This window comes from Vipera ursinii (assembly GCF_947247035.1).
Source record: "Vipera ursinii genome assembly, chromosome: Z".
In the NCBI taxonomy this organism is placed as follows: domain Eukaryota; kingdom Metazoa; phylum Chordata; class Lepidosauria; order Squamata; family Viperidae; genus Vipera; species Vipera ursinii.
This window is the reverse complement of record NC_139517.1, coordinates 16,189,559-16,205,033: the sequence shown is the minus strand read 5'-3', so window position 1 is coordinate 16,205,033 and position 15,475 is coordinate 16,189,559. Positions and strand designations below refer to the sequence as shown.

The window sequence follows — 15,475 nt, the reverse complement described above, 5'->3', positions numbered from 1 at the left end:
CTCAAGGAGAAAGGGGTGTGGCTGCAGCGCCCACATCCTCTCCTTCCCCTCCAATAACCCCGCTGCTGTGCTCCATAAGCCTGATTGTGCTTCCACACCATGTGGTGGTCTAATGGGAAAAAGAGCACCATGCCAAGAGCATTGTCAAAAGAAAAGTCTTACCTAAGCACTGAAGTCCCTGCTTTCCAATCCCCCTGCAGGAAAGAAAGAAAGAAAAAAAAAAAGGAATAGAAACGGTTAGTTTTTACAAAGCGTAGGATGCCTGCTTACAGAGCACAGAGCTAGCAAATGTCTTAAATGTGACCTTAACAAATGCACATCTATGCTGTAGAAGAGAAGAAAGATCGAAAAGAGTTTGCTAGACTCTGGAGAAAATATTAATGCTCAGGGGTTAGAATGCCTGAAAAATATATGGCATCTTTCTCCAATCTTACCCTCCAGAAGTATTGGACATTAGCTCCCTGCATTCCCAACAACGGCTATTTCCTATACTGGATGATCAGAAAAATCATAGAACATAGAATGTCAGAGTTGGAAGGGACCTTGGAGGTCTTCTAGTCCAACCCCCTGCGCAAGCAGGAGTGCAATACCTCTAAAGAGGACCATTTGGGAAGACTGCTAGATGGATTTCAGAAATGCCAAAATCTCTGAGAAAAAAGATCAAGATTTATGTACCTTTTATCCATATAAGACAATGCTTGTTCACCTGTAATAAAACCTGCCTAGGGTTCCATGCCCTCAATTGAGCAAAAGCTTTAATACTTTGTGGTTAATGTTGCAGCTATGAATGCTTGGCTAGACATCCCACCGTGGTCAATGGGGCATGGTTCTTAAAAGACAGGAGCTGAAGGCCGCCAGCAGGAAGATAGATGAGCCACTCACTTCACACTCTGCTTGTGGATTTCCCAGACACACCCACTGACCACTGTGGGAACTGAATGCTGGATCCATAGATTTTTGGTGTGATCTAACATAGCTTTTCCTACAGCAGAAGAAGGAGATGCACAGCCTGGGAGAAGAGTCAAGACAAGAATCAGCCTAGAGTCATTATGTTCCCACAAGTGATCCAAGTTCAGCCCCTCTTGAATTCCATTAACTTATCTAGCACTAATTTAGTGCTGTCAATTGAATAGATTGTTGTGTATGGGCATGAGGAATAAATCAGTTTAACTGGAACTTAAAGCTACGTGCAGCAAAGATTCCAGCATCCCGAGCTACATAAGAAATCAGCTAGTCAAATTCATCTCCCTGTCACCATCTCTGACAACTAGAATTCAGGTTTTTAAAAATATTTTGCCAGTGAGATCAATTAATACCTAAAAGAGGCAGATGGTGGGTGATAAATTGGCAAAACTTATGTCAATACACAAGGAGAAATCCATCTATCTATCTCTGTCTCTATGGACTTATCAATATACAGTACTTACTTGCTTCTCCCATCTTAAATTTCAGCACTTGGATTTATATTTAGAAATGCACAGAAGGAATAAGCGAGCCAAACAGGTTATGACAGAAATAATTCCACCAAGAAAACCAGACAAACAGTATTGGCTAGAAGAATGAGGTTGCAAGCATTTAATTACCACACATAAAGAACCTCACATAGTACCTTGTGGTGCATCTCTAAATGGTATGTCCTTTAGAGGGACAACATCTGGGCTATCGGAGGAGGTGAAACTCAAGCTTAGAAATAATAAAATATTTAAAACACTTTGGAAAGAATTTAGATGACAGGGTCTTGGATTCTTAGCAAGGCTGCAAGAACAACATCCTTATGGGCTGTTTGTCTTGAGCCCACAAAGCAAGTTCTCCCAGCTTCTTCCCCTGTGTGTAACATGGCCCCCTTGCCTGGTTCACCAGAGCGATAAACATGTATGAATTCTTACCATATACCCATGTAACACTACATTTTCCCAGAGCATCATAAATTTTCTAAACAGCCTCTTACTCTCTGAAAGAAAGACACAGTTTTCTGTATAATATAAGTGCTTATCCTGATATCTCTTGATGGAGACCTTCAGAAGCGGGGTGACACTGTCATTGTTCAACAAGACCATTTTGTTCATCACCTCACCTTAACGTTTAGTTCTTATATGTCTGCAAACATTAAAGCAGGATTGGGAAGCCTCTGACTTGCAGATTTAACCCAGCTCATTTGCTCTGGGGAAGCTCCCTCCCCAGCAGCTAAGCTGCTAATGCTGTGCACTGCCTCCCACCGGCTTTCTCAGGGAGGAGGGGAGATGCTGGCCACATTATAGAGAGTGAATCCAGGAATTCCGGCTTTCCAATTTGTCCTGAAAAGTCTGCCTTTTTATGATTTAAGACAGTGTTTTCCAAAGTTGGCAACTTTCAGATGTGTGGACTTCAGCTCCCAGAATTCCCCAGCCAGCTATCGGTTAGCCCGGGGTAGGCAACCTTGGCTCTTTTATGACTCGTGGACTTTAATTCCCAGAATTCCTGGAGTTGAAGTCCACGAGTCATAGAAGAGCCAAGGTTGCCTACCCCTGTGTTAGCCAGTAAATTCCTGGATTCACTCTTTATAATGCAGCTTCAGTGGCCAGCATGTCTTCTCCTCCCTGAAAAAGCTATGCTGGGTGGGGAATTCTGGGAATTGACATTCATGCATCTGAAAGTGGCCAACTTTGGCAAAGACTGATTTAAGGCATAGAATTCTTTTATGAAGGAACAACAGCATAAAGATTCACACCTACCAGGAGGTGCAGTGGGAGAGGAGCTTATCTGTAGGAGCAACCTATAAATGTAGCTAGCCTCCTGAGAATAATCTAATTTTTCAAGGCCTTCCAGAAGCTAATAAAAACCAATTTGTTTGGAGGCTTTTGGGATTGAGGTACGGAGCTACTGGTGGTCTGTATGAGCTAATACATTAATGGGATTATAAACCATGGCTATATTATTACCATAACTTATTAGTGTTTGCTCCTGTTGTTTTATTATGTTTTTCATTACCTATAAATTGCTTAGCCTCTTTCTGGACTGAGATTGGGAAAACAGCATAAATAAATAAGGATGCAGACGTGGGGGATAAGATTTCTATGACAGAAAGGTAGCTGGCCCTCCTTTTAATTAAAAGTGCAATCCTATATGAATTTTCCTGGAAGAAAGTTCCATTGAATTAAATGAGAATTACTTCTGGGAAGACATAAAATGGATTATACTATGAATCAAAATAAGTACCATCTCCTTGGAACCCTATTAAATCATCACTAGCAAGGTTTTAAACCCGTAACTGCTATGCCGTGAGGTAAATCAATTAAATAATTATAGCCTTCCCATTGGCTAAAACTGCCCTTATGCTACAGGAGTTTGCTCATGTGTCTCTGAATGAGTCACTGCTCTTACTATATCATTTCTTATCACTTTCTGCTGGAAAGTACATACTACTTCCAGATCAGATCAACATGTCTCTAAATACTTGATCGGGGACAGACAGTCCATCTCCAGAAACCCCACAGGTTCTGTCCGGTGACCTTCAGAAAATGGAACAGAGCAATTAAAAAAGGCTAATTTCTGCATATTTGACAAATATTTTGAAGGAGACAAATTTAAAACCCATTTTCTCTTAAGGAAGGAAAAATTAGTGGAAAAAACATTTGACTTTTCCATTCCTGTTACCAATCTTCCTAAAATTTTCAGGGTAATAATAATAATAATAAGTTGGAAGGGACCTTGGAGGACATCTAGTCCAACCCCCTGCTCAGGCAGGAAACCCTATACCATTTCAGGCAAATGGCTGTCCAGTCTCTTCTTGAAAACTTCCAGTGTTGGAGCATTCACCACTTCTGGAGGCAGGTTGTTCCACTGGTTAATTGTTCTAACTGTCAGGAAGTTTCTCCTTAGTTCTAGGTTGCTTCTCTCCTTGACTAGTTTCCATCCATTGCTTCTTATCCTGCTTTCAGGAGCTTTGGAGAATAACTTGACTCCCTCTTCTTTGTGGCAGCCCCTGAGATACTGGAACACTGCTATCATGTCACCCCTCACCCTTCTCTTCGTTAAACTACACATACCCAATTCCAGCAACCGTTCCCTATATGTTTTAGCCTCCAGTCCCCCAATCATCTTTGTTCTCTGTACCCTTTCTGGAGTCTCGACATCTTTTTTACATCGTGGTGACCAAAACTGGATGCAGTATTCCAGGTGTGGCCTTACCAAAGCATTGTAAAGTGGTATTAGTACTTCACTTGATCTTGATTCTATCCGTCTGTTAATGCAGCCTAGCACTGTGTTGGCTTTTTTGGTAGCTGCAGCACACTGCTGGCTCATACTGAAGTGATTGTCTACTAGGACTCCGAGATTCCTCTCACAGTTACTACTATTGAGCAAGGTAGTACCACCTATACTATACCTGTGCATTTGATTTTTCCTGCCTAAATGTAGAACCTTACTTTTTTCACCATTGAATTTCATTTTGTTAGATAGCACCCAGTGTTCGAGTCTATCCAGATCCTCCTGTACTTTAAGCCTATCTTCTGGAGTATTGGCTATTCCTGCCAGCTTGGTGTCGTCTGCAAATTTGATGAGTTCCCCATCTATTCCCTCATCCAAATCGTTAATGAAAATATTGAAGAGCACTGGGCCGAGAACAGAGCCCTGGGGCACCCCACTACACACTTCCTTCCATGTAGATGCAGTTCCACTGAGGACCACACGCTGAGTACGGCCTGTCAGCCAGCTACGAATCCATCTGGTGGTGATGCTATCTAACCCACATTTTTCTATCTTATCATGTATGTTTTTATAGTTTAGAATGGCGTGATACCCTAGGGCATGGGTAGGCAACCTTGGCTCTTTTATGACTCGTGGACTTCAACTCCCAGAATTCCTGAACCAGCATGGCTCAGCTTGGAAATCTCTCCATTTCTCCTCAGCATGGCTGGCTCAGGAATTCTGGGAGTTGAAGTCCACAAGTCATAAAACAGCCAAGGTTTTGCCTACCACTGGACTAGGGCAGTGTTTCTCAACCTTGGCAATGTTAAGATGTGTGGGCTTCAACTCCCAGAATTCCCCAGGCAGCATGGGAATTCTGGGAAGTTGAAATCCATGCATCTTAATGTTGTTCAGGTTGAGAAACATTGTCTTAGCACAAATTATATGAAAATTATTGCTACTACTATTCCACCACACATTTTACAATAATAAAGAATTCCACAGCAAACTCTACACTAAACCTCCTTTCTTTCCTAAGAAATCTCTGTCACAGATGATGTTGGGGACAAGATGCCCTACCCTGATACAGACAGCAATCTTAGATTTCCAAAAAGCATTTAAGATCCGACTTTGGTCTCAGGCCTAAGGCTGAATATATGTAGGGCCCTTGGCTTGGTTGGTTTGTTGGTGTTTGATTATTTTTGTCTGTGGTGTCTCTAAGGTTGCATGTTCCAATATTTTTTCAACTTTCAGATGTGGACTTCCAACTCCCAGAATTCTTGGAGTTGAAGTCTATACCTCTTGAAGTTGCCAAGTTTAAAAAACACTGAAAATATTTTATTGTACTGTATTTGTAAGCTGCCCATTGGGGTGGGTGGCTGTAATACATTTAAAAAACATTATTATTGGGTTATGATCCACTGGTTTATTAGTCACTAAAAACATATTGCAGACAGTGCACTCCACTTCACCCAGCCCTCCTAACAATGTTTTCCCACTCAAAGATCTATTTTCTCTCTGGCTGATGTTATGAAAGTTCTTCCACCCAGTCACAGCCTTCATGTATGCCAGATACACTACTTTTATAAGCAGAGAAAATCAAACCAGGGAATTTTCTAAAGCGTTGCAAAACTAAGCAATTATACATTGAACTTATTGGTTTCAGGCATGAGAGTTAGAGGAATAAGAATGGAGTGAAAAATGACATTTGACTGGCAGGAAAAAAAAAATCCAGGAATGGGTCTGATCTCTTTAACAGCTATCCCAAGGCTAGTTTCATATAGATGGAGGTGTCCGCCAAACAATGGAAAGTAACAGCTAGTTCACATATTGAGTTGAGCTATAATGAAATTATTTGGTTTGGGATTAACACAATGTGAAAAGATGCTATTGCAGTTTCTAATCCATGGTGTATGTCTAAGCATAAGTGAATTAAGCCACAATTTGTTCAACAATGTGGTTAAACCAGGATGTCAAATTGATAAATGGGCAAATCCCTAAGAGAATGATGGGATAGTTATGTACACTGCTTCCTTTAAGAGATTATTGAATAGAGAAGTGTTACTTATACATTTATTTTGGTATTAATTGCTTTTTTAAAAAAATGAAGGCTTCTGTACATTTGCAAACTGCAAATCTGATTTAAAAGCAAACAACAACAGGAATCTGTAGTTGCAGCACTACAGTATTGCAATCGATTAAAAAAAACATCCACAGCTTTTATAATATCTCCTATTCTGCCTGGGGTTGCAAGATGTGGGTTTTTGCAAATGTGGAGTAAATGTGAAATACACTCCACATTTCAAGTGGAGTGAACATTTCCCATTTCCCATTCTCTCCTTAGCAGCTGCATTTTAGAATGAAACTGCCCCTGTGGAGCTGTATATAGGGACTCAGTATATATTCTGTTCTTTAAAGATAAAGGACACAGAACAATTATTTAATCAAAAAGATGGTTTGGTTTGGTTTACATAAGGAAGAGTCTGCTACATGGATGTGATTTCAGGAGCTGCCTATAGCTTACTGAGGGGAGGGATACACAATTTTAAAACTTAACTAGGTCTTCCTTCAAGCTTCCTTTTACATTACCTGTTCAGTAACCTAAAGAGATACTAAAGAAAAGGCAACGTTTTTCTTTTCTCTGGCTTTTTTTTCCAGATTGTACAAATCTTTGCTTTTTTAGAATAGCAAGACATAAGCATTCGGGCTGTATGTGTGAGTAGGTGGAGCAGCTTTTTTTTGTCATGCTAATCAGTATAACAGCCAGATGTTTGACTCACTTAGAGGCTTATTTTTTTGCTTGGGCCTGCATGCTTTTAAAAGGTGATGCCAAAATAAACTGGCACATCCTGCATGCCTGCATGCACCCGTGTGGTTTGTAGTTTGCATTGCTCCTGTTTTATTTACGCAGAACTTACTTTAAAGCAAGGTGATAATTTATCTCTCCACCTTTAGTGTTTTTTTCACCAGCTTTAATCTGAAGATAAAGCTGCTGTTAAAGCTAGAAGAATAGCCTGTGGTTTATTATTTTTTTCTAGCAGCTTGTAAGAAGAAAAAGAAAAGTTGGAGGGAGATATATTTAAATAGATGGATGAGCATGCACAGATACCTATTTATTTGGCTGCCAACCGTGACAATTTTAACAGAGTCTGAAGGCAGTGCTTGCGTGTTAAAATACACTTCTAAACTAGAGGCCCTTCCAGCTACACTTTAAAGTCAATAACCGAATTCCCTCATGCGTATTTCATCTTTTAGGCTGGTTAACTATGCGAGAATATGTTGCAAGGCTGCACAGAGGGAGGCAGAGAGACCGACAGCCCTGCTCAGAAGCCAAGCACTTTCGCTGAGCTCTGATTCGTCTCCCTCTGTCACCAAGCAGCAAAGAAACCAGCAATTTTGCTGGTTTCCATTATAGCTGTTTGTGAGATGAACACTAATAACTTCTCCCAATATTACAAGTAGTCATTATTAGCAACTGATGCAATTAAAAAGTGGATTTTCGGGCCCTTTTTCATTCCCCATCACCTTTTCCATTTCTGCTATGTCTTTCGGGGCTTGTCAAGACAAGGGCAGGAACTATCCTGTTTCTATTAATCGTCTCACCAGCAAAAGAGCAAACTATACATGCCTTAAATAAGTACAAGCAGTGGTAAATTTCCACTTAGACTTCCACTTTTTGGGAAGACGATGGCCAGGTTTTTCCCTACGTGCAGGTGCTGCCAACTGAAATATTTTTGTTTTCTCATGCCTTTATAAATCCATTCTTTTGAAGTTCACTGCTGTGCTATTTTCCTCCAAATCTACTCCGCCAACTTTTCCTGAAAGTATGGAAGACTGCAACCTGACATTTCATATCTTCTTTGCTGCAGACTACGGTATTGAGTCATCCTTGCTTGCTTCCCTGTTTCAGGTTTTCAGAATCCCCTCCCTTTTCATTATATTTACCTGAGTTTCAAGCTATAAAGGATTTATATATGTACTACAGATCCATTTGAGCACCAAATTTGGGTTACGGGTAGACCTCAACTTACAACCATTCATTTAGCAATTGTTTGAAGTTATGACAGCACTGAAAAAGAGAGACATACAACCAGCCTTTGCAATTACAATCCTTGCAGCATCCCCATGACCTTATGATTAAAATTAATATATTTGACTATCAGCGTAGATTGATGACAGTTGACAGCCCCGGAGTCACGTGATTGCCATTTGAGATCTTCCCAGTTGGCTTCTAACAAGCAAAGTCAATGGTGGAAGCCTGATTCACTTAATGCAGACATGTCAAACACAAGGCCCGCAAAGTAGTTTCATGTGGCCCGCGAACCCATCCTGGAAACAGTGAGGGAACAGCCCCTGCTGCCTTGGCCCTGGCCCAGGCCGACCGGGAGCCAATGTACAATTTCGTGGTGGCCATCTATGCTGAAATGCATTCAGTCTTAGCTCCACAAAGCTGTCTGGAAACAGCGAGGAACCAGCCCGTGCTGCATTGGCCCCGCCCCCTGGGCGCACGCTGGGGAGGTATCACCCTTTGTGAGGAATGAAGAAATGCACCATTGCGTGGAAGTGGCCAGCACATGGCTCTGCCTACTTCGGGCAGGCTAGGGGCTGGGCAGCGTTGTGCTTCTCTTCAGATTCATGCCACCTGGCTCAGCCTCTCAGCACTGTGAGGAGAGCACTCCGCTGCCTGCCCAAACTGGGGAGGCTGGGGGCTAGGCAGAATTGTGCAGGTAACATCGACTCTCATGCTGCTCATGGCATCCCCTCCCCGAGAGCCCACCAAGCCAGATATGTGAAGTAGGTGAGGGCCATGTGCTGGCCACTTCCAGGCGATGGTGCATTTCTTCATTCCTCGCAAAGGATGACACTTCCCCAGCTGTGTTTCTTGCCTGTTTTTCTTCCTCCCTCATCTCAAATATTTTCCCACCACTCTTAGGCAGGAAGGAAGGAAGGAAGGAGAGGGAAGGACTGAGGGAAGTCCTGCCTTAGTCCTTCTCTGCTGCCCTTTCACCATCCCCTTGCCCCCTCCTCCTGGCCTATCCTGCAGGGTCTCCCATCCTATTGCTAAGGAAGCTTTGGATACAAAGCCAGGTCTCCTCACATGGAGAGGGAGTGGGTCTCCCTCTTGACTTTGCCCTCGTACCCATCATGGGCAACCTGGCTAAGGAGAGCAAGCACAGCAGCAGCAGCCTTGAGGAGGAGGTAAGCGCAGCTGGGTGCCCCCTTGGGAAAGTGGGGCTGGGCTTAGTGCAGCGGGTGCTTGAGGGCTTGGCTGGGGATTTGACCTCCGTGCCACCGTCCAGCCCCCCCCCCTCATGGCCTGAGAGGAACAGTGAGGCTTCTCCAGTGGACCATGCCTTGGCACTTGCCCCAATCCCATCTCCTTCTGCCAGAGACCCTCAGATCTGTCCCATTTCTGCCCAGGCACCCATAGGCACCCTTGATGCGAACGATGTAGAGCTGACCATGCCCACCCAATAGGCCATACGCACTCCAGCCACGCCCACCCAGTAGGCCACGCCCACCCTGGCCATACCCACCTGGCCCCCTGAAGGCAACCGCAATGCTGATGCGGCCCTGAACGAAATTGAGTTTGATACCCCTGATGAATGCATGATTCGCTTAATAACTATGGTGATTTGCTTAATAAACCCAGCAAGAAGGTCGTAAAATTGGGCATGACTCACCTAAATGACTGCCTAGCTTAGCAATGGAAGTTCTAGGTACCAACTGTGATCATAAGTTAAGGAATGGCTGTATAGGAGGGTAAGAACTGGTGTTTAAGTGGTCCCACAAATCCTAGTGGTCCCTCTTCAACTGGAATGAAAATGTTGGCAGTTTGGCAGAGCTGATCACTAAAAAGACTTGTTTCTATGCTGTCTACAAGGAGTCACGAATTAATCCCCACGATCCTGATTAAAATTAAGGTATTTGGCAATCAGCATGGATTGATGATGGTTGACAGTCCTGGAGTCAGGTGATTGCCACTTGAGATCTTCCCAGTTTAACAAGGGCCTGACACTAACTCGATGCTGCTTCCTGCCATGCAGCTGTCTTTCTCTCAAAGCTTTTGCCTGAACCACCAAACTTTTCCCCACCACATCGGGCCAGTCCTCTTTATTATTGCTTCATTGTCACTTGCTGAGCTGTGGAACCAGCCACATAAAGAATCCCAGAAGTAGCCATCATAAAATATACTCTGCACTGACCCTGTTCAGATGTCATTCGGCTAGAAAGCAGAACCTCAGAACATCTTTGACATCCTGTCCTGAGCAGACTTCATACGGCATCTCTTTTCTGTTTCTCTAATGCCAGTGTTTTCCAACCGTGGCAACTTGAAGATGTGTGAACTTCAACAACATGGCTGGCTGGGGAATTCTGGGAGATGAAGTCCACACATCTTCAAGTTGCCACGGCTGGGAAACACTGGCATTAGAGAAACAGAAAAGAGATGCCGTATGAAGTCTGCTCAGGACAGGATGTCAAAGATCTACAGTAGGATAGGATCTGTGTTCACAAGTTTGAGTAAATTGCGGCAACTGATAGGCAAAAGGAGAGATTTAGATCTAGGTTGGGGAAACAAAAACAGATGCAATCTATGGACATAGCTGCTTCTGGCTTTGCAAGATAAAATGTGTAAGCACTCATATGATGAACTGGTAAGTTTGCTCTCTGGGTCAAGCAACAATATGGGTACAGTAGTAGCTTTAATGGGGGAAGGGAGAGAAAAAGATTGCATTTCAGCCCTAAAATGACTTCAGCCAATAGAGTGGACAAGGCCTCTATTTTTTGCATCCCCACAAAATGAGAAATATTGCTGGAGAAATTAGCTGCGGGGGAAAAAAAAACTTCTACAATGAAAAGAGTTAAGATGTATATATTTATATTCTCTCTCTCTCCTTTTTCTCACACACACACTATACTTCTCTCACTCCCTCACACATACACCCTCTCCACTGACATTCTTAGCCTCCAATACTGCTTTCATTTAAATAAAAAAAATGATTATAGGTATCTGCAGTGCTTTTTTTGTAAAAGAAAAAGGTGCCGGAACTCACACATGTCATACAACCTGCCTTGCCTACCCTACAAGGTTCCATCCAAAAAACATGCCGGAACTCCGTTCTGGGTGTTCTATGAGAAAAAAAGCCCTGGGTATCTGTGAAATAAGAGCGAGTCATCAGCAGAGCCAAACATTTTCAGCTTTCTACCAAAAACTGAGCAAGGGTAAGGTAGCCTAGTTTACATAGTCTTGCTGTGCTTTTTTCTATTTTAATTAATTTATTTTAATTTTTTATCTTGTCTTCATTACTTTTACAAATAACTCAAGGCAGCAAATATGGGCAATACATACATACATACACACACACACACACACACACACACACACACACACACACACATATGAAAGCAGTGAAAGCTGGACCATAAGAAAGGCTGAGTGCCAAAGAATTGAAGCCTTTGAGCTATGGTGCTGGAGAAGACTCCTGCGAGTCCCTTGGACTGCAAGGCGATCAAACCGGTCAGTCCTAGAGGAGATCAACCCTGACTACTCTTTAGAAGGCCAGATCCTGAAGCTAAAACTCAAAGACTTTGGCCACCTAATGAGAAGGAAGGACTCACTGGAGAAGAGCCTAACGCTGGGAAAGATTGAGGGCAATAGAAGAAGGGGACGACAGAGAATGAGGTGGCTGGATGGAGTCACTGAAGCAGTAGGCTTGAGCTTAAATGGACTCCAGAAGATGGTAGAGGACAAGAAGGCCTGGAGGAACGTTGTCCATGGGGTCGCGATGGGTCGGACACGACTTCGCAACTAACAACAACAACAACATATATATAGATATAGATATAGAGATAGAGATATATATAGAGAGAGAGAGACTGGCCCAAAGTCAACAAGCTGGCTTTGATTTCTAAGAGGGGGTGACTATAATTCACCATCTTCTGATGATTGGTCCAAATTCACCCAGCCAGTTTTCATGCCTAAAGAGGGATTAGAACTCAATGTCTCCTTGGTTTCTAGGCCACAACCTCTACACCAAACTACACAACCTCTACACCAAATTCACTGGCTACCCAATGTAGTTTATTTAACAAACAACAGTTATACAGATCGTGACTTTTGCAAATCTTGAGAAAGCTTGTTGCAGAATGGGATGGCAAAGGGAGCCTTTGAAAAAGGAATAGCAACTAATTTTGCCCCAAATCATTTTGGTCTATCCTGGTTTACTTGTCCCAATGGGAGACGGGTACTAAATGCGCCTTCTAGAGTTCTGACTGGAAGAAACAACGGGAGGTGGTACCAAACCAATGATCCGGAGATAGTTCGGGCTCTCAAGAGGCATCAAACAAAACAAGCTATATCATTTAAGAAAAGGTCTTTGGATTGCTGAAGTTAATAGAGCTAGAGAAGTGATGATCATACTAAGGATGTTCCTTGCTTTGAAACGTGATGAAAGAGAGGATGGGGAGGTTTATCAATTAGATAATAATTTCTGACATTTAAGTGAGAATCCCACTCCCGTGCTCCTTCTCTTGAGGGTACCAATTCAGTCTTTCTGATTTATCCTGCCAACCTTACCGACAATGGACAATGGCACCCACCTATTGGCTGTTCCTACATTTCAAGATCTCATCCATTATCAGCCGAGGAAATAAAACATTTGTGAAGGTTGTCACTATTTGCTGGAGACTGGGGGTTGGCTGTGGGGGGGGGGGGGGAGAGAGAGAATTCAAGGACATGCTACTTGCTAGAATTAATTTCCCAGTGCAGATACACTGTACAAGGGATACCCCATGGAGTGAGGTATAATCAGGCCACACTGTTCTTCGAATACTGCAATCTTCTTATTTTATCTGCCACACCCACTTTGAATGCTGGAATTGCCATGTAGGAATGGAATATATACAGATCATCAGAAAGGAAGGACCCATCTTCTACCTCCCTATTTAATACATATGTCAGAATCCATTTATATCATATTCATAAATGTATGTTTAAAACATTATTCCATGGATTCTGCCATCTCCCGAGGAGGAGGGAACGAATGTGTATTGAGACTGTATTAGGCATTTCAAGAAAAAGAGAAGCCTTTTGAACTGGGGGAACAAAAGGGGGGGTTAGGGTAGGAGCATCTGGCTTGTGTCACGGAAGAGAGCAATAAACATAAAAGATCCTAAGTTCCTTTTTCCCACGAGAGAGATGATACAAGGCAAATGATGGGGGACTGACCAAATGGGGTTAAGGGGGGGTTGAACCGGGAACTAAGGGTTTAGTTTGTAGAACAATATTAAGTCCTGTCTTGTATTCCTACAACCAAGCATGTCATAGTAAAGATTCCTTTTGGACTAAGATTTGGCTTCCTAAGACGTGGTTTGGGGTGGGTCCTGACAACATAGGAGGTTCATTGTACATGATTTTTTTTTCAATGGTAAGGTGCCCACACTCTCAAAAAGCCTCTTGAGATCCCGTTTGATCTTCTCCATGAAAGCAGTTAATGCATCTGTAGCTCATCAGATGACAAGTTAGAAACATATCAGTCTCATGGCCTTACTTGTGTTCTTTTTAGCTCTAGAAATATGCTCTGTGTGTGTGTGTGTGTGTGTGTGTGTGTGTACACACACACACACACACACACACACACACACACACATACCGTGGGATAAAATGGAGGGATAAAATGGAAGATAGCATTCTGAGCACAAAAAAATAACCAGAAATATCTAGAACTTCAATAAGATGAAGTATCCAGAGCCAAGCCTCTTAAACAAATTAACTTGTCTATGATAACATAGCATGGTATACTTTCCAGGTCTGTTACAGAATTTCCAGAAAGCAGAACTCTGACTGAAGCCGAGGACATACCTAACTCATTCCTTAAGATGAATTTATGGATGGGATCAACTACAATTACATAGGACCACAAATTATATTTATATTTATTATATTTATTAATTTTTTATACCGCCCTTCTCCCGATGGACTCAGGGCGGTGTACAGGGCAATAAATATTAAAAAACAAAGTACAAAAGTTAAAAAACAATTAAATAATTTATGCCCGATATATACAATAGTTAAAGCCATATTAAAAACCCAACCCCAAACCCATCAGACCAGGCCGGATTGCTTATAGGAGAGAAAGAGGGCCAAATGTGTCACAAGGTTTAGAGGACTATCAGAATAAAGAACAGTTAAATAGGATTATTGAGTCAATGAAGCAGAATTGTGGATTGGGACAGAAATGGAAATATGGAATTATGTTTGAAGAACAAATGTGGACTGTAATAGAAATACGGAATTATGTTTGAAGAACAGAAGCCTGAAGAGGCAAAGTGGTAGAATTAGAGCAGCAGAGTTATAGATTTTAAACTATCAGGTTGCACCTCAAAAATCTATGGAGCTACAGAAAAACATAGAGGAAGGAAGGAAGGAAGGAAGGAAGGGTTCATACATGCATGAAGCCATTCGTTGGGGCTTGACAAGATCATTAAAGGCAACACATTAACACAGAAAGTTCCTTTATCAGCAAAGTGTACCTTAAGTGTAAACATCTTGCCTTACTTATAGAATTTTACAACGCAGATAAGGAGGCTTTTTTCCTCGTGTCAGTCTCTCATGTTTTTCTATATTATCCATTATCCCTACAGAAAATCTTGTAAAGATGGCAAGGTGGTATCACCATTCAACATATTTTGGCTAAGAGTGCTAGGACCTGTGTAATTGGAAGCACTCATAGAAACCACTGGTTAATTCAACATGGACAGAAAAGAAAATCCTTCTGGGCTGACATTTTAGAAATTCTCCAGCAAAGAGCAGTAAAATCTGTGACCTGACCAAATTCTGCATTTTCTTGCATCTTCAGGCTTTTAACTGAAACTGATGATCTGCACAGGAAGGCACATCTATGCCACTAAAAATAAATCTATAAATAATAACAGCCTACTAAATTCTGCATCTATTGCTCAGTTCTGCATTTTTCCAGCACCTGGACGGAATTTTTAAAAATACAGCTTTGGGGCAAAGCAATAACGCCCCAAACCATCACAGGGTGGTAACATCTGAGCTGGGTAGCAGGAAAGGGTCCAGAGGGGGGGGGTCAAGGCAAATGGGGAAGGAGGGGTTAGTTAGGGGCTGAGGTTTCTCTCACCAGATGAAGTCTGTGCAATGGCTGCAGAAAGTGGGCTGTTTGAAGAAGCGGGCGGTAAACTTGTGGCTCTTCACCTCGTGGATGACCTTCTGACGGAGCGCCCCCTTGCGGCAGAAAAGCGGCTTGGTTAAGCACTCGGTCTCGGTGGGGGAGCTCAGGAGCGCCAT

At 42.5% G+C, this 15,475-nt stretch overlaps 1 protein-coding gene across 1 annotated transcript in view; it reads right to left on the bottom strand.

The window, feature by feature from the left end:
• Positions 1 to 15,475, bottom strand: part of PRKCG (protein kinase C gamma) — a gene marked incomplete at both ends in the record, with an annotated part of 50,186 nt that extends 34,711 nt beyond the window's left edge. Inside the window, 2 exons of the mRNA XM_083376730.1 lie at positions 163 to 194; positions 15,309 to 15,475. Coding sequence (XP_083232856.1) covers positions 163 to 194; positions 15,309 to 15,475 — 199 coding nt within the window. The remainder of the gene's footprint in view (positions 1 to 162; positions 195 to 15,308) is intronic.